A 25,733-nucleotide genomic window follows, 5' to 3' on the forward strand; every position below is an offset into this window, starting at 1 on the left:
AAAAAATTAAAATGTATGCAAAAATGCATAATATATACCATTATATCTATATCTCAATGTCATAACATTTACCAATAAGGGTATGACAGTTTTATGTCATTTGACATCAACTAACACCATCTTGTGATAGATTCAAAGTGTATGACAGTGTTATGTCAGCTTTGTGGCTAGGGGTTCAAGTAAAGTGTTACCGAGAACAGATATAAAGCAAATACAACTGTTGAACCACAAGCTGAATCACAAAACAAGAGCCAAATTTACTCTGGTTTAGTCAATGGTTATGAAATACATCTCTCAAAAGTGTCAAAGTGATCAAACGCAAACTCAATTATGTTACGTGCCCTCAAGCAGGGTACTTTTAAAGGTAGGTTTTATCTGTGTGCTCAGATCTGGACATTCTTTATACTCACCAGACACAAAGAGAGATCATTGTAGGACCTCAAAACCCAACCCAGTCTCAATGTACATCACTACTGTTCTTTTCCTCTTGTTTATTCTGGAACAGTCCAGGGGAATTGCTCCTGAGAACTTTCATTACCACTGATCTGACCCTTCTGCTACAAGCCACACTCCATTGATCAAATACACCTTCAGGAGACAGGATAATAGACTGGATTTGTTATATTTGTCTACATTATATAATGTTTGTAGTGCAACATAAACAAGTCTAGACAAAGACTTGTTTAACAGACTGTGGGCCCTATCTTGGACTTGGCGCAACACGGCCCAAATGCAAGTTTCATTGCTATTTTCAAGAGATGCACTGACCTTTTTCCCTCCAGCACATTGACTGTGACTGTGAAAATAGCAAACGACCATGTGCCTATTTGGGCGGGTTGGTTTTTAATTTCCAGAGAGCAAGAATTTAGCTGAATATAAAAGGCACGATTCAGTTTTGGTTTACTCAGGAGAGAAACACAGGGAATTTACATTATGCATACGTCATGTGTGCTTTTGCCTTTCCTGTATGTGTAACAGTTAAAATAATAATTCAGCATTCATTTACCACAAACAAAAATCATGTGCAAATATTTAGCTGGGCTTAAAGATTTAATGGAACAAAACTTGGTGTTTTGAATGAACATGTAAAATCAATACTAAAGGATTTGATGAATTATTAATACAGCTGTGTGAAGGCACCACTGGTTTTGCGGAGTATGCTTATTGAGGCTGTCATGAAAACATAATGAATCACATAGCACCTATACGGGTTGCAGGGCTGGAAAATGAACACATTAATGAATGCTTAGCTGTGCTTTTAGTAGTATTCCCTAAGGACACCCCTGTCTACAAGCACAAAACATCAGCCCAAACTGTCAGATCTCAAAGCGTGCCATAGCCCCCTCCCCAACCTTGTCTGCTCAGAGCGTATTTCAGAGCCACCTATGAACGGAGCCCCTGTAAATGTCAGCTGCAGACAGCCTCCGCCGTCGATCAACAGTTATAACCGGGGGCACAGAATTGGTCTGTGTGCTCACCAAACCGAAAGTCAAACATTCTGAAGAAAAATAAGACAATTTTTCCAGCTTGCAGTGGCCATGTTACGTGTTACTCTAACCATGCAGAAGGGAGAGGAGGGAAGACACATCCAACCTTTAATGTCTCTCTCAAAGCAAGGCATCCACGGTTTGGTCACAAATCTTCACCATGTCAGTGCTGACTGGGGCGGTGGACGTTTGGCTGTGGGCAGAGCGTCACTCAGGGAGGCTGGGTGTCACTCGGAGGCTTGTCCCGCCTTCATCACATGAGAGAGAACCATATGTGAGAGGTTTATAAAAGGTAGTGCCACATTAGAAATGAATGGGAATCTGTATGACATATACATTTTTTTATGATCTCAGTCTAAAATTAAAGTTTCATATAAGTACCTTATATGAAAATTTTTTACAATGCATCACCCGATATGGATGTAAATACTCTCAAATGAATGGGCACTGTTTGCACTTAAACCTCACATTTATGGTTTAATTTCTAATCTAATGTGATGGACTACCCTACTGAAAAAAACCCAGCTCAAGCTAGGTTTTGAAACAGCTGGTTGCTGGTTGACAAGTTCAGACATGCTCCATACCCACCATGGTTTGACCAGCTCAAGCTATATCTTGAAACATCTGGTAACTGGTATTTCAAGCTGGTCATAGCTGGATTTTACACCAGGGTACAGAGCCAAAAGAGCAGAAATGGTACCACCTATCCAAATACATACGGATTGCACTGTATGCATTTTCTTTATACTCAATATGCATTTCTTGTATTTATTTGTTTATTTATTTATTTTTACAAAATTTGGACGTTTATAATAAAAGGGGCCATAATCATATAGAACTAAATGTTTTCTAGATTATTTATACAAACCTTTTGCGTATGGGAACTGCACAGCTCAGGCTTCAGACTGACTTCAGCCTTCAGATGAAAAGCTTCAGCTGACAGCATGCGGTTCGAAGGAGAGCGCACGCTTGTCTGCGCTCTCACAAAATGATCGAGGAGGTTGTGGCAGTGTGTTGGGCAGAGTACAATTTGGCATTGCACACTGAGAGAATAAACTGTGTTATTTCTTCAGCACACGTTCTGGAAAAATAACCATTGTGTGGTCTGATCTTAAAGCAGTAATGTGCTGTGTAGATTTGTGGACTCGGAAGAAGTAGTACTTCACATCACATGACTGATAAAAGTAGCTTTTGGCAGGTATTTCCACTATAGCACCCACTCCCTTAAGGTTGCATTGCCTTCAGTTTAGTGGTAGTGTTGTGCTAGCATGTAGTTCTGTTTTGTTATTTGCAGAGACTGCCATAGTGTTGTCCAGCTTGCCGTCATGTTTTGAGATTAGCACTGGGCTTAGCAATGCTCTTAGCGGTACTAGTGTGCACTGTTTGGAGTGGAAGAAACATTTTTGAAGGCAGCTGAATATTTGTTCTGAAGTACCTCATAGCTCGGCCAATCATGAGCATTTCCCACAGAAATATACAATATTGTCTGGTCCTTCAAATTAACCCCTTACTGCAATTTTCAATCACTGTAGTAACAGGATATACCGTTTGACAGCTTACAACTCATGGTTCTATCTAACATAATTTAAGATGCCATTGCTTTAGCGACAACAGTTCCTTGTTTTGTAACGTGTGTGTGGCAAAACAAGCATGGGGGACCTCGCTTTCTCTGCATTTTGAAAATCCATATACTACACAAAATAAGGTAATGTCAGTGCTAACTTGGAGAAACGTCAATAGAATGTCAATTGTTTACTTAGAATTTCTCTGGAGGAATTAACATTGTTGTTCATTTCACCGCTGCATACTTTTACAAAAGTGCTTGTACATATGAATGCTATTATCTACATTGTGTATAGCCTCTCTGTCACGTTTCAGGTCTGTTTTGCCATGTTTTATGTTTATTCATTTTGTCTTAGTCTCGTATTGTCTTATCATGTATTATGTTTGTGCTGATTAGTAAATGTATTTTGTCAATTACGTTCATTATTACTCATTTACTTGTATTGCTATCTGCTTTAATTACATGTGTTTGGCTCCATCTAGTGGTTAGCGCTGAGAGCAGTAACAGTGAAGTCATGTGACTTCCCATAGCCATTTAGTGAGGAAGTAAGTTTTGTGGCATGGAGAATATCCACATTGGATCTGCTCAGTATCCAGCAAACATCCTGCAAATATTTTGCCCCCTTTGTTGCACTGTTGGTAGGTAACTGTAGCTTGATATGTCTTCTACATTCAGAATGCATTATTTGTGACCATTGAGTCGTTTTGTGTTCATTTTATGTGATGTTAGCTACAGTAGCTATCTTGCTAGTTTAGCCACAAGTTTGTGCTAGCTCATTCTATACTTGCTAGTGTTTTATTGGGCTCTGAATTCATGACTTCTACGGTAATGAATAAATAAGTGGTTTCATGAGAGTATAAATAGTAATTAAGATAGTTAAAAACTGTAAAGTAACAAATACATGATACATTGCTATGGTTTATGATTTATTGTTAAAATACAAGCATGTGATTATAAGACACAATGGTAAATAAGTAAAAAGAGAATGTAACATTAGTCTAGGATTTATTTACAGTAATGTGCACGTAGTCATAAGCATTATTATGCTGGTTTATTCACAGTTTCACCCTGTTCTTTTCATCAATAAACCTGTGGACTAAAGATCGCCTGTCTTCAGAGTCTTGATGGAGGGAAGGGTTTAGCTGGCTGCCAATGATTCAGCTTTCAGGGCAGCACAATGTTAGTCTAGGTTCGTCATGTTGTTTAGTTTGTTTCTTGTTACGATTTATTTTCTTGTCATGTCTAGTTATGTTTCGTTACGATTTATTTTACCTTGTTATGTTGAGTGGTTATCGTCTTAGTTCGTTTAGTGTTATGTTTTGATTTATGTTTATTGTTACGTAGACTGGTCACGGTTTAAACATACACTTCAATTGTCTTTCCGCAAAAACCTTGCGTTCCGCCTTTCTCTCTCTCTCTTTCTGTCATTCACACCCTAATTGTTTCTATTTGTCTATTTACTAAAACTACTAACGCTAGATCAGGATTGGGTAGAACTAACAAACTAATCATGTGTTCATGTTACCTTACGTTTCTCGTGCATGTCATTTACTAATTTACTAATGCTAGGGCAGGATAGGTTTATTACTAATGATTACTAATTACCTTGTTAAACTTGTCATCCATCGCACCTGTTTTCTATTTCCTTGCTGCGCTCTAACTAATTGTCTACACCTGCATTTATATCCCAGTCACGCTACTGTTCGATGCAAAATTTTCTGCCTCTTGTACGTCAAAGCAACTCTTGAGCATTACCGTCATAGATTACACATTAAGATCCATGCCTGTTTACCGACCTTTGATTATTGATTTCTGTTTCGTTGACCATCGTTTGTTTTTTAACCACGTCCTCGCCTACCGTTTTTGTTCCTTTGCCTCGCTGATTGTTTTATGGTTTCGACTTCTGCATCGCTCTCGACTACGACCCTGCCTGCCGTCCGCCTGTACTTCTGCCCCGCTGACAGCTCTCCTGCTACCGGACCTCCCTGCACGTCTACCGACTACGAGTTCGCCTCTTCCCTCGGCACCGTGCTTTTTGTTTGTTTATCGTTTGTTTGGCTGGATATACGTGTATGGACTTTGCTTGTTTTGACTACACTCCTGGGATTCGTCCCGAATAAAGCCCTGACGGGACTTTATCTAACTATTGTTTCTGAGTCGTGCATTTTGGGTCCAACCCCCAAGCACCCGTCTCAGAACAATTTCGCCACAATGGACCCTGCTGACTCTACTGCCATGTTCCACGCCCTCCAGGAATAAGGAGCCATCGTCCGGCAGCATTCACAAGGAATCTCGGAACTTCACTTGGAGATTTGTGAACTGTGTGCGGAGATGAAGAGGCTCGCCGTCGCGGTCCTGCCACAACCACGGGAGGAGCCTACCCACCCAACCGCATCCCCAGCGTTCAACCCCATGGAAACCTGGCAATTCCGGGAGCCCCAACAACCCCCCCCGGAGAGGTTCGGTGGAGAACCTGAGAGCCCCAGACCTACAACACCGACGACCGTCGGATTGGCTATGTGATGGGGCTACTCAAGGGGAGGGCGTTGGACTGGGCTATAGCGGTGTGGTCCGGGGATTCATTCCCTCCTCGTTACCCAGTCTTCGCCGATGAGATTCGGAAGGTCTTCCAACACGCATCCAGCGACCAGGAGCCATCCAAGAGACTGATTGCTCTGCGCCAGGGACGGAAGACCGCGGCAGACCACTCCATCGACTTCCGCACCCTCGCGGCGGCTACTAGCTGGAACGATGCAGCATTGGCAAATCTCTTCCTGACCAGCCTGAGTGAGATGCTCCAGGACGAGTTGGCGCGACTGGACCCCATCACCCAGTTCGACCAGCTCGTGCACACCACGATCCGCCTGGATAACCGTGCCAGACAATGTCGGTCGGAGAGACCGATCCTTCCCGGCAACCCGTACCCCAGGCAGGGGCCAAGTCCTCGACTAGAGCAGCAGCAGTCTGAGAGGTCCGAACCCAGGGACCTGTCCCTGGTCGGTACGAGGATCTCTACCGAGGAACGAGCACGCCGCAGAACCACCGGTTCGTGCTTCTACTGTGGGAGGCCGGGTCACACCCAGGCTCAGTGCCCCTTCAAGACCAAGAGACCAGTGGAGGTGAGAGCTTTCGACAGACATGAGGGTTCTAATAGAGACAACCATCGTCCCACACTCACCACCCTGTTAATTCTTCCAGACCGTACCACCCGGGTTAACGCGTTGGTGGATTCTGGAGCGGATGCCAACCTCATTGACAAAGTTTTGGTGTCTGAACTGAACATTCCCACCCTCCCTCTACCCCACCCCAAGAACGCGCGGTCGCTGGATGGAAGGACCTTCTGCCGCATGACACAAATCACCATTCCCATACAACTGGTAATTTCTGGAAACCATCGGGAGATGATCCAGTTCCGCGTCATCCGGTCTCCCAATGACCAACTCATCTTGGGATTACCCTGGCTCCAGAAACACAACCCCATGATCAACTGGAGTTCTAACCAAGTGCAAGCATGGAATCCGAAATGCCATCTCTCCTGCTTGCGTCCGCTCCACCACCAGAAGAGGGAGTACCAGCTCTACCACAAACCCCCAAGCCCTCCCTGGAGAGGGTTCCCACTCCTTACCATGACCTGGGCACGGTGTTCTCCAAGACTCAAGCTCAGTCACTGCCGCCTCATCAACCCTACGACTGCGCCATCAAGCTCCTTCCCGGTTCGTCACTCCCCTCAAGTCGCCTATACCCACTTCACGTAAGCAACTCCAGCGCTTCTTGGGATTCGCCAACTTCTACCGAAGGTTCGTCCAATCCTACAGCCAAGTGGTCTCTCCGCTAACCAGGCTCACGTCCACTGCGGTGCCATTCCGGTGGAGCCCCGAAGCTGAGACGGCCTTCACCAAGGTCAAGAGACTGTTCTCTTCCGCTCCAATCCTGGTACACTCCGACCCCACCCGCCAGTTTGTGGTTGAGACGGATGCTTCCGACACGGGGGTGGGAGCTGTGCTCTCTCAGGTGGCGGCCGCGGACAACCGACTACACCCCTGTGCCTTCTTCTCAAAGAAGCTGTCCCCGGCGGAGAGGAATTATGATGTCGGTAATCGTGAACTGCTGGCAGTCAAACTGGCGCTGGAGGAGTGGAGACATTGGCTGGAGGGGGCCGAGAAGCCGTTCATCGTTTGGACCGACCGCAAGAACCTGGCATACCTCCAGACAGCCAAGAGCCTGAATTCCCGACAGGCCAGATGGGGACTGTTCTTCGGGAGGTTCAACTTTTCACTCACCTACCGCCCGGGTTCTAAGAACGTTAAGCCTGACGCCCCGTCTCGCCAATTTAACACCTGTCCTGAGCGTGAGGTTCCTGAGACCATCCTTCCGGCCTCCTGCACCGTGGGATCCGTCACATGGAGAATCGAGTCGGTGATCCAGAAGGCTCTACGGAGGGAACCCGATCCCAGGCCCAAACCCGGATTACGCCTATATGTTCCCTCAACCGCTGGTGCTGCAATGGGCCCATTCATCCCTCCTGTCTTGCCATCCCGGCTTTACCCGCACCTTGGCGGTGCTGAAGAGGAAATTCTAGTGGGTTTCCATGATGCCCGACACCAGACGCTTTATCAAGGCTTGCACCACATGCGCCAGAAGCAAAGCATCTCACCAGGCCCCTGCTGGACTGCTTTAACCATTGCCAGTGCCCAGCCGACCCTGGAGCCACATCGGAGTGGACTTTGTGACCGGACTTCCCCTTTCCGAGGGCAACACCACCATCCTGACTGGTGGACCGATTCAGCAAAGCGACACACTTCATCCCCCTGGCTGGATTGCCCACCGCCCAAGAAACCGCTGATGTTCTTGTGAGAGAGGTTTTCCGCATCCACGGACTTCCCTCGGACATCGTTTCCGACCGCGGCCCCCAATTCATCTCCCAAATATGGAAGGCATTCTGCGTAGCCCTCGGGGCCACAGCTAGCCTCTCTTCAGGCTACCACCCTCAATCCAATGACCAAACGGAGAGGGCCAATCAGGACCTGGGGGCCGCTCTACGCTGCGTATCGGCCAAGAATCCTGCCGCATGGAGCAAGATGCTTACCTGGGTGGAGTACGCACACAACACCTTACCCTGCGCCGCCACCGGGAAATCGCCATTTGAGGTCTCCCTGGGCTACCAACCTCCACTGTTCCCTGACCAGGAGGCCGAGATCACTGTTCCCTCCCTCGCCATCCACATGAAACGGTGCGCCAAGGTTTGGAGGGATGCCAGGGCCGCGCTGTTAAGCACGGCAGACCGTAATCGGCGTTTTGCTGATCGCCACCGCACTCCAGCTCCTGCCTACAAACCAGGTGACTCCGTCTGGCTGTCCACTAAGGACATTCCCCTCCAAGCCACCTCTCACAAACTGCAAGCCGGCTTTATTGGTCCCGGCTTTATCGGCTTTAAGATCCACAGTATCATCAACCCCTCATCTGTAAAATTGTCACTCCCTGCTTCCCTTAAGATTCACCCCACATTCCATGTTTCTTGTATTAAGCCTGTATCCTCTCACCCCATATGTCCCCCGGATCCCCCACCACCTCCCCCCCGCATTATTGACAACCACCCTGCATTCACCTTTAAAAAACTCTTGAACATTCGTAAGAGGGGTCGTGGGGTGCAATACTTGGTTTACTGGGAGGGCTATGGTCCTGAGGAGCGTTCCTGGGTCGCTCCCAGTCTCATTCTGGACAATTCGCTCATCAGAGACTTCCATCGTGACCATCCTGACAAATTCACCGCCAGGAGTCGGTCGTTAAGGGGGGGGTCCTGTCACGTTTCAGGTCTGTTTTGCCATGTTTTATGTTTATTCATTTTGTCTTAGTCTCGTATTGTCTTATCATGTATATGTTAGTCTAGGTTCGTCATGTTGTTTAGTTTGTTTCTTGTTACGATTTATTTTCTTGTCATGTCTAGTTATGTTTCGTTACGATTTATTTTACCTTGTTATGTTGAGTGGTTATCGTCTTAGTTCGTTTCCGCAAACCTTGCGTTCCGCCTTTCTCTCTCTCTTTCTGTCATTCACACCCTAATTGTTTCTATTTGTCTATTTACTAAAACTACTAACGCTAGATCAGGATTGGGTAGAACTAACAAACTAATCATGTGTTCATGTTACCTTACGTTTCTCGTGCATTTACTAATTTACTAATGCTAGGGCAGGATAGGTTTATTACTAATGATTACTAATTACCTTGTTAAACTTGTCATCCATCGCACCTGTTTTCTATTTCCTTGCTGCGCTCTAACTAATTGCCTACACCTGTCTACACCTGCATTTATATCCCAGTCACACTACTGTTCGTTGCAAAATTTTCTGCCTCTTGTACGTCAAAGCAACTCTTGAGCATTACCGTCATAGATTACATGTTAAGATCCAAGCCTGTTTACCGACCTTTGATTATTGATTTCTGTTTCGTTGACCATCGTTTGTTTTTTGACCACGTCCTCGCCTACCGTTTTTGTACCTTTGCCTCGCTGATTGTTTTATGGTTTCGACTTCTGCATCGCCCTCGACTACGACCCCACCTGCCGTCCGCCTGTACTTCTGCCCCACTGACAGCTCTCCTGCCACCGGACCTCCCTGCACGTCTACCGACTACGAGTTCGCCTATGGACTTTGCTTGTTTTGACTACGCTCCAGGGATTCATCCCGAATAAAGCCCTGATGGGACTTTATCTAACTATTGTTTCGGAGTCGTGCATTTTGGGTCCAAACCCAACGCACCCGTCTCACTCTCTGGAACAAGTAGAGCCATAAGTACTCCTGCTGCACAGTAAAGTTGTTATCCCCTTCCGTGACCCCATTTTATATCAGTGATATACATTCTCAAAATATTGTATTATTATTCAGAATGCTTATAAATAAGGAGCAAGCCTGTTTTTGAATAATAAATAGCATGTGAAATTCTGGAATGTGTTTGACTTGTTGATGGGGGTTGGTTATTTGAGAGTACAAGGAGAGTGAGAGGTAGGGGGAGGGTGACAGGTGGGGGGGAAGTGCAAACACTTTTTTTTCAGGAATAAAAAGTGTTGTATTTTACACGTCATAAGACCATAATATCATTTAGTTTCCATGTGTTCTTTTGGAATCTCCAAATGTCCTTTTTGGGAAACTGCCTAGACATAGCTTAAGGCCCGGACACACCAAACCGACGGTCGGCCGTCGGACGTCGGTGGCGCCCTGTCGGCCGTGTCTTTCCGGTGTGTCCCGTTTTTTGGAGGGCTCCGACGCCGATTCAACATGTTGAATCGGCGTCGGAGCCCCCGGAGCCGTCGATGAGAGAGAGAGAGCTCTCTGATTGGCTGTCCAGCTAGCGAATCAGTGCACGAGAAGAGAAACGGAAGCGACGAAAGCAAGCAAACAAGGAAGTCAAGAGGACACAGACAAGTTACTATCACTACCAGACATAATTTTCAATTAGTATTACTAAATAGCGAGAGAACAAGGAAATTGCTGCAAACTGTTTGTTGGGAGCGAGACAATGGCTGCTTCTAGGTCCAACGCAATGCAAACGCATTCCCCGGTCTTCCAGTTTCCAACTCTCCTGGTGTGGAGAGTTATTACCTCTCACGCAGGCGCAGAACGTACGTGCAACTCGGCCGTCGGCGGACCGTCGTTGCGGTGTGTTCGGCACAGCCAACATTAACGACGCGTATCGACACGAGGAGATCTTTGTCGGCGCTCCGCGGCCGACTGTCGGTTTGGTGTGTCCGGGCCTTTAGAAAAACAATGCATTTTTGGTGGTATTGTCATCAAATTTGAAAGTGGATTTGTCCAGTGTTTTGGCTGTGGCTCCAAACTAACAAAGGCACAGGTGTCAAACTCCAGTCCTGGAGGGCCGCAGTGTCTGCTGGTTTTTGGGTTGTTCTCAGAACCTGTGGTACATTTAAGTCATTGATTGGCTAAAGAATCGACACTCCTTGTTCTGGAGGCCTTAATTGACAGCTGATTGAAAGGAAACCTCAAAAACCAGCAGATACTGCGGCCCCTTAGGGATTCAGTTTGACACCTCTGAACAAAAGGGTTATCAGAAGCCACCAAGATTATGCCTGTTGTCAAAAGGGTTCAAGATAAGTAGGCATTTTATTTGGGGTATGTCATTTTCAAGCTTGTGTTAAGAAAAGGGGTGATACTTAAGGGGTTAAAGTAGGGTCACATTAAAGCTGGGATTTGCATTTAAATATTATTGAAGAGGAATGTTATTTTAATCCTGGTGTTCTGTTTTCATGTGCACAGTATAGTGATAATTTGAAATGATATTATAAGTATCTGGGCCAGGTTTTGTAAGTTAATGATGCCGTGAGTGTGTTTCTAAATTTAAAGAATTAAAGTGGGAAGTTGTTGATGACGACAATCACAATTTATCAATGAGAGAATGGAACATAAACAACACTTTAAATCCACTGCCAGTTACCCTCTCATTAATTAAGCATCCTTCTTTGAATTGCGTCTATTTAGACTCTTTCATTAGCAGGTTCTTCAGAGGAGGCGTGTCATTTTCAGATATTTCCAGTTCTTCTGGGAGGCTAGTTTTTATGTTGGAAGATTCTGGAACTCAAAATGCTTTTTCTGCTACGGATTCACAGTTATTCTCAAAAAGAACCATACTGTAGAACTAATTCCTCACACTTTTGGTGAGAATGGTAGCACAAATGGGCCTGGGCATTAGTGGAACTGCTAATTTTGTCTGCGGCAAATTGTATATTTTTGCCACTTTTGGCATTTGCATCAACATGGGTTGGATGGCGCAACATGATTATCTTTCAGTCCAAACACCCTGCATTATAGGCAGCGTTTCAAAGAAAATACATTTCTTGACAAACAAGAAATTAAAATGGTTAAAATGGACAAAAGAACACAAAAATTGGACAGGTATAAGTTCAATAAAGTCTTTAATGTACCAGAATCCCAGCATTGTCACTTCACTGTTGCAGATGGAACTAATGTTTGGTGGGTACTGTTCACTGAAGCTGCCAGATGTGTCTGTTTCTCAAACTGGAGACTCCACTTCTCTTTCTGTTCTGATCCAATTTGCTGTCTTCTTTTCAAGACACTAGTCACACCTTTGTATGAAATCTTCAGTTTCTTAGTCATCTCACACATGTAATAGCCTCCATCTCTCAAAACAACAATTGATTGATTGCATGCATTCTTGCCATAGACCATATAAAACTTTAGATGAAGTGCTTGTGATGTCACTCATTCATCTTCTATGGCTTATTGCTTACTGGCGAATGATTGTCAAACCAGGGCACTGACATAGAGTACCAAGGTGTTGTTATCATCGCCCACCCCTATGGTTCCGGAAGTTGAAATTTATGGCTACTTAATTTATGGATACACCATTGTTTCACAATCTGGTAGCTCATTGTGAATCTACCTTTTACTTTTAATATGTAGCCTACTCATATATGAATCACATGTTCTGTGGCCTATATGAATGGTATTTTTACATTAGATTACATTAAAAGCATTTAGCAGATGCTCTTATCCAGAGCGACATACAGTGAAGTGCCAATCAAACCCAGGGACAACTACGTTCAGGACCCTAGAGGAAAGTACAGTTCCGAATCCTAGTTATGATCACATAGACACAACTCAAACCTTTGAAGAGTACATAACTTACCATCTAGCATACCACGGTTGGCAGCTAGAATAGAGTACTACAACAATTTTTAGTTCTGGAACCACTACCTCACCTTGGTACTCTATGGATCGTTCTTAATACACATCACAAACCATGTGATCTTGACTCATCTGCTATGCTGGAGGACAACCTACCAATGGTTTGTTCTTAATCATGTGACAATTTCCTTGACAATGACATGTTAGAGGACAAGCGGTCATAACAACCCATAGCAACCCTTTCATTTTTGTGGTCAAACACAGAGGTTAAACTAGGCCTAGATGAGATGGTATCCATTAAAAATGATTATGATGGTGCCCAGTCAATATCAGTTTCCATATAGGTTGGATGGTTGACTTGTAACAGAAGAAAACAAAAGAGGGGACTTCACTACTGCAGCAACCCTCTGCATGCCCTCTGTAGGACTAGGTTGCACCAGCTAGATTTCAGTTCAAACGTAGCTTAGTTAGCTATAATTTTAAATCCTACCTATACTCTTGATTTATGCAAAAGCCTGAGGATATAATGAGTTAGGATATATAAGTAATCGTGGTGCCAAAACATTTATTAACTGATTTTGTTGTAAAGTACCTCATAGCTCACTAGTATTGACTTTACACTTGGTAAACTGGTCCTTGGGATTTTTCAGCTCACTAGCTCATGCTAGCTTGAATGTGAGGAAGTTATATGATAGAACGCATTAAAAGTAAACTTACCACTGACAAAGTGATCTGAACAAACTCACATGTATTTCATTTTTAATGGTGTAAGATCTTGCCTACTTACACTTTTCTTTTCCCTGGTGGGTAATAATCTTAGGCAAACATATGCTTTGTATATATATTTTTTTAAGTATTTTTGGAAAAATACATTCAGTTGTATGGGCAGGTTGTCCTCCAGCATCAGATGAGTCAAGGTCACATGATCTGTGATTTGTATTAAGGACAATCCATAACAGTGTTATATGGCAAGCTGAATAAGGATTTATTTTGTATCCTTGATATCCAGTTTCTCCCACTACTTACCTGTTTTTCACAACATGTTCATCATTTTGTCTTGTTGATATCAAGGATTTTCACCTTACTAGTCATTCATTTTAATCCCTTAAGTTGCACTGGCCGTATTCGGACCAGAATGGGTTTTTTTGCATTCATTCTTTTTTTCACAGTGCAATTTTCAATCACTATGCTAACTGGATATACCGTTTGAAAGCATTAAAACTTGTAGGCTCTCTGGAACATGGTGAGCTAACGTACAAGGTTCTTTGACCAGTAACCGTAATGCAGTTGCTAAGTATAGGCATTCTCCCCATCCCTGAGCAAAAAACTACAGTATGAACTATGCTCATCGGACAGCCGGTCAGGGGTATTGTATTGAAGTGGCGACTGAAAAGCATTTTTGCTCATGACATTTTCAACAGCGTATAGTTTGTTAGGCTTGCATAAAACAACAGCACATTTTTTGCCTGTGGAACAAAACTGTAACTGTTTCAATACGCATGCTGAGACTGTCATGCATCAGCAAAAGTACTTCTTGTGACTTTATGCGTGTTTATTTTACAACAAAAATGGCATTTTATAATAGAGGACTCTGCAGTCCTTTGGAGAACTTCCAAGGAATCTTGTCTGAGTGAATATTTCTGAGGAGAATAGTGAAAACAACTTTGACTCAGTTACCTGGCCCCATTTTATATCAGCGAGCATCTAAATACATAATTTTTTATTATTCAGTATGCTTATAAATAAGGAGCAAGCCTGCTTCTGAATAATAAACGGAATGTGAAATTGTGGAATGTGTTTCACTTGTCGATATATTTGACAAAAACTCAATATATTAGTATACACAACATTATTATTATGATGATTGTTCTTATTTTGACAAGTTCTCAACCTGTTGCTGCCAGAGGGGAAGGAGACTGAGGTTCAGAGGTAGAGTTAGGGAGAAGGTGACAGGCAGGGGGGAAGTGAGACAAGATGTTATATAATTGAGTATGTAAAATACTGTATTTTACACCTTATACAACCCATAATATTATTTAGTTTCCACATGTCCCATTGGAGTCTCCAAATGTCTTTTTTGGAATCCTGCCTAGACATACCTGCCTACCAAATGCAGAATCCTCATGTTTGGCGATATTGTCAGCAGATTTGAAAGGTGATTTGTCCAGTGTTGTGGCTGTGGCTCCATTGTGTTTCTAAGTGCATTAGGCACAGTTACAATAATCTGTATCCACTCAGGGTTCGAGAATAGTAACCATTTTATTTTGGATATGTCATTTTCAAATTGTGTTAAGAAAAAGGGGTGATACTTAAGGATGAAAGCCACAAGTTGCACTTTTATTTTACTAGTTACATCAGAAAGCTTACTCATTGCACACAGTACCTAGTGGCACCACAGTCTGAACTAGTGAGCCTTTCAGCCCACTAGTGGCCTTTTAAACCTAACTTATTGCATTTAAAACAACACTAGTTAACTAGTGCAGCAGAAAAATTGTGACATTAACTAATTACGCATAGAGTTACTAGTTGCATATATTTATATAACTAGTAAACTAGCTTTTCCATAACTAGTTTACTAGTACAGCCAACATGCACACTAGATAACTAGTTACGAGAATTGTTTGCAACTAGTTGGTTGCATTAAATGCTGATAAGGGTGTATGAGGAAGTTCCCTATTGTAATATTTTTGTCAAAGTTTTTGGCATGGCAAAATCAGGTTGTTCAGTTTTGGACTGTCACAGATCAGTTTACATTTCTGTTTAAATTCAGTATAAATAGGAGAGAGCATGTAATTAATTTAAATTGAGGAAATTTTGATGGAACCTGAAGCGAACCGAACGCAAGATATGCAGATACTAAGACTATAAGATTATGATACAATTATTGTAGAGCAATAAATTATGTCATTAGACATCTGGAGACAAATTACTTTTTTCTTGTGAAGAATGATTGTCAATGAGGCCATCTTAACCCTATAATGTCAATCCTTGTTGGTAATTTCAGATTCTTTTAGTCAAGGTCAGGCAAATACAGGCAAAGATTTAATTGAGCCTCTCTAGGCTATTATAGATCTAACTAGCCAAATCTATCAGCCAATATTGAACCAAGGAGAATCACATTGTTGTACCTTCTCCATATTACGTAGCCCACGTCATGCTGTGATCTCGCGAAAACCGCTATTCCCACGGACCTTCTGCTGTAGTGATAGTAGCTATTTAGCTAGGCTATGTAACATTGGTTATGATGAATGATCACACAGATTTGCAATGTCCACACCAACTTGGTAAGGGATCGTGTTTACGGCAAGTCCATGCTCCGTGTGCTGTTGAACTTTATCTGCAAAAGTTTTTTCTCAAGATCCACCCGATCTATTTTGTCACGCTCGCTGGATCACTAAAATACATTTTTAAAATTGAATTAAATGAATTACCATCCAGAACAAAATTTTAAGGCGGTCTACCCCAATTTTCGATGTCAACCTTTCAGAACTCAAGACAAATTCTTGTCCCGTCTGCTTCATTTGCATGCAGTCCACTTGTTGACATGCTGGGCATTGGCAACTAGTTTACTTGAGGCTGCATGTTTAGTTACATTAAAGAGTCCACTAGTTCACTAGTTAAGTGGTACAACGGTCAAAATAAGATATGTTTTCCTCACATGTTCAAGGCAGTTTTTCCAACATGTTGTGACATTTAAGCACCATGTTATGTATTTTTGCCATTAGTTGCACTTTCCCATAATGTGTTGTGTCTTGTTCAGAACTAGTTGCACACTTTGCATTACTAGTTAGACAATTATGAAACTAGTTCCAGTGCGCATTTTGTATATGAAACATTTTATGGCAATAGTTTCCATTTACTGCTTACTAGTGACACAAAAACATTGCCTTGCTGTATGTTTTCTGTTTAATCTGAAAACAAATACATACAGGATAGTTGGGTGGCCAGCTGATGAGGGCCTCCACTGTCTGGATGTTTGGTAGCAGGAGTCAGAAAGAAGGAGGCAACACCACAACTTGACTTGTAGCACAAGAACAGTGGTATTAAGTTGACTTGGGCTTTAAACAAATGAAGTTATTTCAGGGTGGGAGTGATACAGCATGATTTCATCAGAGGACGTTAAAGTTGAGTAAAGCTGAAGTATCTCCATATATTTGTATTGATTTCTTTCTCTCCCTCCATTTTCATTTTCAGGCTGCAAACATCCCCCTTGTTTGTGAGCTTGGTATCGATAAGTTGTCCTTTGACGACTTCTCCCTTGATGTGGATGCCATGATAACTGCCGCTCTGCGCATGTTTATGGAACTGGGCATGGTGCAGAAATTCAAGATCGACTATGAGGTGAGGCTCACAGCTACATCCATTGCTACAGCAGCCCTGAGAACCGATGACCCATTAACACTCCCGCACTCCCCCTCACTGTCTCTCGCTCTCACTCTCTCTCTCTCTCTCTCTCTCTCTCTCTCACACACACTCTTTGTCTTTCTCACACTCTCTCTCTCCCACTTACACTCTCATACATTCTCTCCATTTACAGACGCTCTGTAGGTGGCTGCTGACTGTGAGGAAGAACTACCGCATGGTGAAGTATCACAACTGGAGGCACGCCTTCAATGTCTGCCAATGCATGTTCTCTCTGCTGACTGTAAGTATGGCACATCGCACAGGACAACGTGGGTTTCACAAATGATTCACTCTCTCACAAAACTCACTCGCCACATGGCTCTTCTATGAGAATGTTCACCCACTCGTTGTTTAACACAAGACCACACCTGAAGAACCACACTAGTACCAGACCTGGGTCAAATGCTTAATTGCCTTGGATTCAAATACTCTTCTCTACTTGGTTGATCCAACCAACTGAGCCAAACAAGAGATCCAGAAGGTGGAGTTTAGTGGAGTACTTTTTGAGTGTATTTCATATGTTTCAATACAGCAGACAAGCTTACTGAAGCATAGAGAAGCATTTGAATCCAAAATAATTACATTATTTGACCCTGAACCACACTAGTACCCTGCATCCTTCACGCAACACATTGTGACATTAGGTTAGGAGGTAAGACTGGTTGTCTGGCAGTTAGAAGTTTGTGGGTTCAATCCCCTGCCCTGGGTGTGTCAACATATGCATGAAAAAGTTTGATAAACAATTTTTTGTTAAGGCAAACATGCTATTCAAATGAATCCTGAAAATTTTATAAAAATCTGTTTGGTAGTTTTTATTCAAATTTAAGCAAGTTCTTCTACAAACCTTTTACAGCATTGTACAGTTTCTCATCCAATTAGAACACGTTCTACTTTTAAACAGACAGATATTTTTGGAAACAAGGCGCCATTGAAAGTGAACAGAGAAAAGTTAGCCAGTGACTCTAATGTAAGACATGCCTGCAACTGCAAACCACACGACACACGGAACATACAAGTATACATTGCTAGAGCCATGTCAAAATGACAAATTAGCGTGACGTCACAACAGCAAAGATCGTACTTCCTTGTGAATAATCGCTCTGCTGCCTACTGATGTTGAGGAAATAGCAGGCAGTATTTTTTGTGTAATTTAACCAAGGTATGAATTAATTAAATTAATTAATGTTGGAATATAAAAATAATTTGTAAAAACTGAACAAAATTGTTTTATTTATAGGATGTATACGATGTGGTCTAGCTAACTAATGTAACGTTAACATTAGCTGTCAGCACTCCCCTAACATTGTAGCTAATGTTAACTAGCAAGCTATAGGGTTAACGTATGTAATATAACGGTGTAAACTCACCATGCTCCGAACACCAAGTTAGCTCACTATGTTCCGAACAGTGCAACTTTCATGACAAATTTTCATAGAAACCTGTCACATAAGCAATCCATTTTAGCATACAGTGACATGGTAATGGTAATCCACTGTAGCAGTATGGTGGGGAAGCTGCTGCGAATGAGAGATTAGGATACGGCTAAGCTTGCATAACAGAGTGAATAGGTGTTCGGACCATTGTGAGCTAACACGGTCTTCCGAACACAGGGACGTTGTGCAGTTATTTGTTTTTTTCTATAAATATTTGTCCAATTCACATCAATCAAAGTGTTTTAGTATCTGGGGTAGTCAGTAAGAAATCATAATCATGAACCACATGCCTCAGGAGAAAAACTACCACTGAACTTAACTTAACTTGGTGCAGCCGCTTCCCCGTGTTCTGTACAAATGAATGACTGTGTCTCACTCATGCTAACCCTCCCATTTCAAATACTGTTACTTTCCAGTAATAAATGCTCTGAAAAAGAAAAAGATATCACTGTCACATTCAATGTGTGATAATAAAAGGAATAGATAGTCATAGAGGAATATCAACACTCATTTGTTTCAGTCAGTATATATCTCCATATCTTAATTTGAAATGGACACATGTATTTCTAAATGTTAAACTGTTCAATTTAATCTAGTCTTGAAAAACACATATGTCGGCTTTATTGATTAAATGAAGTTGTTTCTCTATCACTACGGATACTTAAATTGATATTTCACCCCAAAATGAAAATGTCTTAGTTGTTCCCTTATCTTGAATAGCCTAATGGCTAAATTAATCCATATTGCATAGTAGATTCTGTACTGGTCTTAATACCAAAATCTATGGAAAAACTATGAACCGACTAATTTCAGCCCAAATGCTTTCCTATCTTCACCATTCATTTGGTATTGAGCAAGGTATTTATGGAAAAGATTTTGTCTATGAGGTTGCACTGCTAAATAATACTATCCTTGTATAATAATGATGATAGACATAATAATAATAATAATAATAATAATAATAATAATAACAATAATAATAATAACAATAATAATAATAATGTGACCATTAGTTCAGATATACACTATGTACTTATGTTATTTGGCAGTGATTACCACTTTTAGTTTCTTTTACAGAGCATGAATTACTAGAAAATACCAAGACACATAATTGCTACATTTTAAGTACATATTGCAGCACAATACTTACCTAATTGATTTATAGAAATTAAACAACTGTTTAAGTCCAGTGTTCCTCTGAAAATAATATATTTCATTGTTGATTCAAAGAGAATATTTGATTGAATCCTCAGAAGCATGCCCAGTGGTTTGAAGTAGACCACCATAGTTACAATACCAATAGCAGGTATTAATGCATTGTGTATTACATTATTACATTACATTATTGGCATTTGGTAGACACTCTTATCCAGAGCGATGTACAGTTGATTAGACTAAGCAGGAGACAATCCTCCCCTGGAGCAATGTGGGTTAAGGGCCTTGCTCAAGGGCCCAACGGCTGTGCAGATATTATTGTGGCTACACCGGGATTCGAACCACCAGCCTTTAGAACCACCGTGTCCCAGTCATTTACCTTAACCACTAAGCTACAGGCCACCGTATTCAAAGCCTTGTCAGTGCATAGGTCAGTATAATGGTCTCAGGGCTCGGGAGAATTTCCTGTCTTTTGCCAATCATTATGACATTATCTCTCACTTTAAACTTAGTTTTTGGATTGAATTGCACATCGCTTTGGATAACAGCGCAATACAGATGCAGTCCATTTACCATCCCATCCAAAAGAGCATTGGCACATCCCACAGAGTGGATTCCTTTACACAATCTCTGCGATTCACCCCATCACCTGTTTGCCAGAGAAAGTAATTTACTCTGCATGAGCAGCTTGTGCATAATGAAACACAGCAAGCTATCATAATGAGTTATTAATGGTGGAGATGAATGTGGTGTAGTGTAGGCGTTTTATAACCGCTGCATTGTCCTGCAGTGTGATTTAATGAGTGCCATGCTCCTTTCCACCCTATACATCCTCTGTTTTTACAAATTTCATTTTATTTTAGTTGTGTATTTTCAAAGACATACAAATGTCATAAAGGCTTTTATGTGAGTAGTATAAAGAATGCAGTTAATACCAGGTGTACAAATCGGGGGAGGTGTCAAAACAGTAATTAAACACCATTGACGATACAAGTATTTAACTCACAACATAGCATGTTTCCTTGGCTATATTTATGGTTTCAATTGCTGTTGAAATTCCAAGGTGAAATAGATTATTTTTTAAAGAACATACTAACCCTCAAATTCTCACCCTAAAGATAAATTAACCCGGACAGATCAAGCATTCTTCTTCCTTTCTCCAGTGAGAACTTTTCAGTGTCAGAATGTCTTTATGGTTAGATGTTTAACTGATTTTTTAGGTCTTGTAAATGGCTCGTCTTGAGGAGATACTGTGTGTTTCGGCATCGGATGTGCCCAACAGTCTGACAGTGCCAGCGCTGACTGTGCAAACGTACCCTCGTTTTGTCACACTACGTCTCTGCTTAGCTCTGCTCCTCTAGTCTGACCGCACCAACTGTGCATTAATTAGAGTTAATTACAGTTAATTAGCTGATGCTTTTATCCAAAGGGACTTACAGGTGATTAGAGTAAGCAGGGGACAATATCCCCCTGGAGCAATGAGAACAGCCATCCTTCCAGGTCCCACTTAAGCACCTTGGCCATTAGGCTATCGGATGCCCCCACCCATGAAGTGGAAGAAAAGAATAATTTTATCCATAGCAACCTACAGTTGATTAAACCAAGCCGGGACATTCCCCCCAGGAGCAATGTGGGGTTAAGGGCCTTGTTCAAGGCCCCAGCAACTGTGCGGATCTTATTATGCCTACAATGGGGCTTGAAGCACCAACCATCTGGATCCCAGTACCGTGCCTTAACTACTAGGCTACAGGCTGCCCTGCAGAAGTAGCTGCTGGCAGGATGTGCTTCTGAGGAAAGCGTCTGGTGTTCTGCGTTCTCCTCAAGTGATGGAGGACGGCAGACTTGGGTCAAATACGTATTGTTTTGGATTCTTTTAAATACTTGCTTTACTGAGCTTGTCTGGTGTATTGGAACCTATAGAATATTATCAAAAAGTGCAAACCTGGGTCCTCTTAGACTGCTCAGTTTCAGCAGGCAAGATGAATCGAGCACAGGAACACATTTAAATACAAAACAATTACACATTTGACAAAGGTCTGGCTTAGGACGGTATGGCTATTCAGACTCCAAATACCTATACAGGATGTATATTAAACTTAAGGTGAGCTCTGAATGTATTAAGATAACTGACTGACTGAGTGACTGGCTTCTCTTCTATCTGTGTTACACAGACTGCAGGATTCCAGGAGACCCTGACTGAAGTGGAGATTCTGGCGCTGATCGTGGGCTGCATCTGCCACGACCTGGACCACCGCGGCACCAACAACGCTTTCCAGGCCAAGTGAGTGTCTGCGCTTCGAGCTGGGGTCTCCGTCCCCGTTTCAATAAGGCTCACTGCCTACGTGACCCAGCTGCACAGAGCAGGAGAAATCAAAGGGCAGGCTGCAGAACAGAATATGTCCCTGCTGTAAAATCCAGCTTGACCAGCTTGAAAATTCAGCTGCTCTAGCTGGGTATGAGCTAGCTGGGTCAAGTAGCTAGTAGTTGGTCAACCAGCTACTGGAGGAACAGTGTTTATTTGTTGAATGAACATAATGATCTATATTGTGACCAATCTGCAGTACTTTTAGTGAGCTGTCAATCAGAAGGGAACTACGTTCTTGTGACCTAATGATCACTTTAAAGACATGTGGCGTGACAGACTAATTTTACTGAAATGAAATGATCCTGATATTAATGGCAGACAGTTGGAGGGCTCTAGAGGAAAATAGTTTTAGATTAGTTTGGTCAAGATGATTAATGGTAGGTACGGAGCCCCCCTAGAGACCCTAGGTAAAACTATGAAACACAGAAATCCGTACTCTGGGTTTTGTGATCCGTGCATTTGGTTTGCCGCTCTGTACACTCAGCTTTGTGAACCGAAATATTTTTCATGGGGGCTCCGTAGGTAGGAGATGCTGACTGCACTCTTTCTTTCTGACTCCCCTCAGAACGGGATCCGCCCTGTCTCTGCTGTATGGGACATCAGCCACCCTAGAACACCACCACTTCAACCATGCCGTCATGATACTGCAAAGTGAGGTATACTTACATGACCTAGAGGGGCCATCTCTCCCAAAACATATAATACACCACAACAAGCACATCCTTTCACAATACAACCCAAATTATGGAGGCATGTGTTGCTTTGCAAAGAGGAACAATGATATGAACTGCAAAAAGCAATCAACACATGTTACGTGAAACAGGTAGTCTGTTTATTCTAGGGAGGAGCTACCATGACATACAGTACTGTGCAAAAGTGCATATAAAAATATTTTACAAATCCATTCAGCAAAGATGCTTTCAAAAATAATGACATTGAAAGTTTCTAAATATTGAAAATATTACTATAAAAGGCAGTAAACAGTTAAAAACTAAATTAAATCAATATTTGTTGAGACAACCTTTCACCTTTAAAAGTGCATCAATTCTCTTATAAGGAAATCAGCTGGTTAATTGTTCCACACATATTGCCACAGTTCATTTGCAGACTTGGGCTCGCTTGCTTCTGGATCTCCAGGTAATCCCAGGCAGCCTCAACCAAGTTTTTATTTCTAGTATCTGTATCTGTAAATAGCGGTCTATTAATTTCATTTATTGAAAATTTCTCTGTTTAATTTTTCAGAAAACCAATTATTTCTACTGTCAATTAATTCTATGAAAAAATGTATTGGGTGATTAAGACTTGCATTGTACTGAAAAACAGTTTGATAAGCTCTCCATTCAGGTAGATTGTGAAGAGTTAACAAATATGACCAACCCTATTTTCCTCAGGCAGCACAATATGCAACCAACCTTGAATTGGTATCCTCTTCGGTCACAATATACAGTGCACCACATTAAAAACCTAATTGTCACAATATCCTGTACAGAACAGCATAGCAGTGCATTTTATTCTGAAGACACCAACTGAATAAATACGATTTTAAGTCTAAACAAATACAGGTCTTGTGCTCTGGGACTGGTAACAACTCATCTAAATTTGACAATTCCGTTTAATTAAATGCCTTCACAATACCTCACATTGTGTATTTATCTATGTACATTACATGCTGTAAATTATTGTGGTTGGAAGGATTCATGTCAACATGATGCATTTTCTTACTGTATGTTCCCTCTGTCCTGAGAGTGACTGTAAGGTGTCTCTCCTGCCCCCTTGTGGCTGCAAGTGATTCCTGCCACACTCTAAATGAGATAACACTTCACCATCAGATGTGCTTGCACCTTGGGTCCAATACATAATTGATTTGGATTCAGATACTTTTCTACACTTTCTACTGACCTTGTCCGGTGTATTGGAACCTATGAAATACTCTCCAAAAATCCAAACCCTGTCTTCTGGTCCTCTTCTGGTAAACTGCACCAGGCAAGATCAATCAAGCACAGGAAAGTATTTGAATCTAAAACAAATACTATACTCATTTAACCACAGTCTGATTACCAATGACAATTTAAATTATTATGTGTAATGTATGCTGTGTAAAATGGAACGTGAATTTCCTTTTTGTATCACTATGGCAAAATAGAACACACTATTTATTTTCTACAGTTTATATGGCTTTAGTGCAATGCTTGGCTTGAAGTATTATTTATCCATGGTGATAAAGGCAAGCGTATTTTCCACAAAATAAATAAATATATTTCTGCAAACAGCAGTCTGATTGGTTGAAAGAGATGTTTATCAATGGAAATAGTTGAGTCAAGTACATAATTAAATAATAAATAATAATAAATTGCAGGGTTTGCGTAAGACAAGTTTTTTGCAAGCCAGGCTCTATTAAGTTCATTTTGCTATCTGCCACAACACTGTAAGGTGACAAATGTTTGCTTAAAACATAATAATGGCTGGTGATGATATGGAGAATGAGTTACGGCTTGCGTCATTAGCATATAAATGAGTTATGTCTTTGATTCATGTGGTGTGGGGGCGGTTTGGTTGCGGCTCACAGATCCGCTCTACCAACCAACAGAAACGGTTAATTAAAACTTTACTTTCTAACATGCTTGAGTGTAGTATCTTTCTTCCTTGCACTCTCTTTCTCTCCCTTGCCTCCCACTTGCCCCCTCCCCCACTTTCTCTCTTTTCGTTCTCCCTCACTCCCAAGCTTTTCCCCTCTTTCTCTCTCTCGTGATGGAGAAGCCCGGATTCAGCGAGCCCTGTCGCTGCTCGACGTCATTCCGTAATTTGGCAGCGCCTGACAGGCTGACAGGGAGGTTCCTCTCGCACAGCCGGTCGGCAGACTCGGATCTCTTGGATTCTCTCGCTCACACCCCAGCCCGGCGTCCCACGGCACTTCCCACGGTGTACTTTCGCCCTCCCCGATTGGCGCCGCGTGATGCAGGGCTGTATTATAGCATATTTAATGGCGCTCGTTGAATAATTGAACGGTTCGGCAGTGTATATCAGCGCTGTGCACTCCTCTGTGAAGTGACGCTCCAGGCAGGAGCTGCCACCGTGCGTCTCATCTCTGGAGCGTTCGTCTCCATCATCCCAAGGAATCTCCTCGCTTTCATTGGCTCCCTCTCGACTACAGTCAGTGCTGACATCACGCGCGCTGGTCCGCTTCCTCGGTTCTAAGAGGGATTACGATCTAATTACAATGTGTGGGTGGAAATCAAAAGCGATCCAGTATAACATTCAGTATAGCAAGTATAACAATCATCCAGTATAACAGAAGCAGTTTAAAGACATTGTATGTATAGTAAAGCTACTGTCGTAAGAGTGGAGTTAGTGATGATGGTTTCTTTCTGTCCGTAGGGTCACAACATCTTTTCCAACCTGTCCTCCAAGGAGTATGGTGACCTCATGCAGCTACTGAAACAGTCCATACTGGCCACTGACCTCACCCTCTACTTTGAGTATGTACTTGCAAAGAACCACTGATTTCACACATCACCAATCAACCACTGACCTATATACTTCATGCACCCTATTACTACCATATGTGGAAGCCTTTTACAATGAATATCTAAGTGAACAGAAGCAAACCTGACTTCTAAAGGGTACAACGTTAAAACATGCATTCCTTCAAATTTTAAAGCGAGATTACTT

General features: G+C 42.3%; 1 protein-coding gene across 1 annotated transcript in view; it reads left to right on the forward strand.

Moving 5' to 3' along the window:
* The window catches only part of pde11a (phosphodiesterase 11a), a 103,103-nt gene that overhangs the window by 63,033 nt on the left and 14,337 nt on the right, over positions 1-25,733 (forward strand). The window contains exons 11-15 of the mRNA XM_061235654.1: positions 16,902-17,048; positions 17,245-17,352; positions 21,871-21,980; positions 22,630-22,720; positions 25,440-25,540. Coding sequence (XP_061091638.1) covers positions 16,902-17,048; positions 17,245-17,352; positions 21,871-21,980; positions 22,630-22,720; positions 25,440-25,540 — 557 coding nt within the window. The remainder of the gene's footprint in view (positions 1-16,901; positions 17,049-17,244; positions 17,353-21,870; positions 21,981-22,629; positions 22,721-25,439; positions 25,541-25,733) is intronic.

The sequence above is a fragment of the Conger conger genome, chromosome 3 (assembly GCF_963514075.1).
Source record: "Conger conger chromosome 3, fConCon1.1, whole genome shotgun sequence".
NCBI lineage: Eukaryota > Metazoa > Chordata > Actinopteri > Anguilliformes > Congridae > Conger > Conger conger.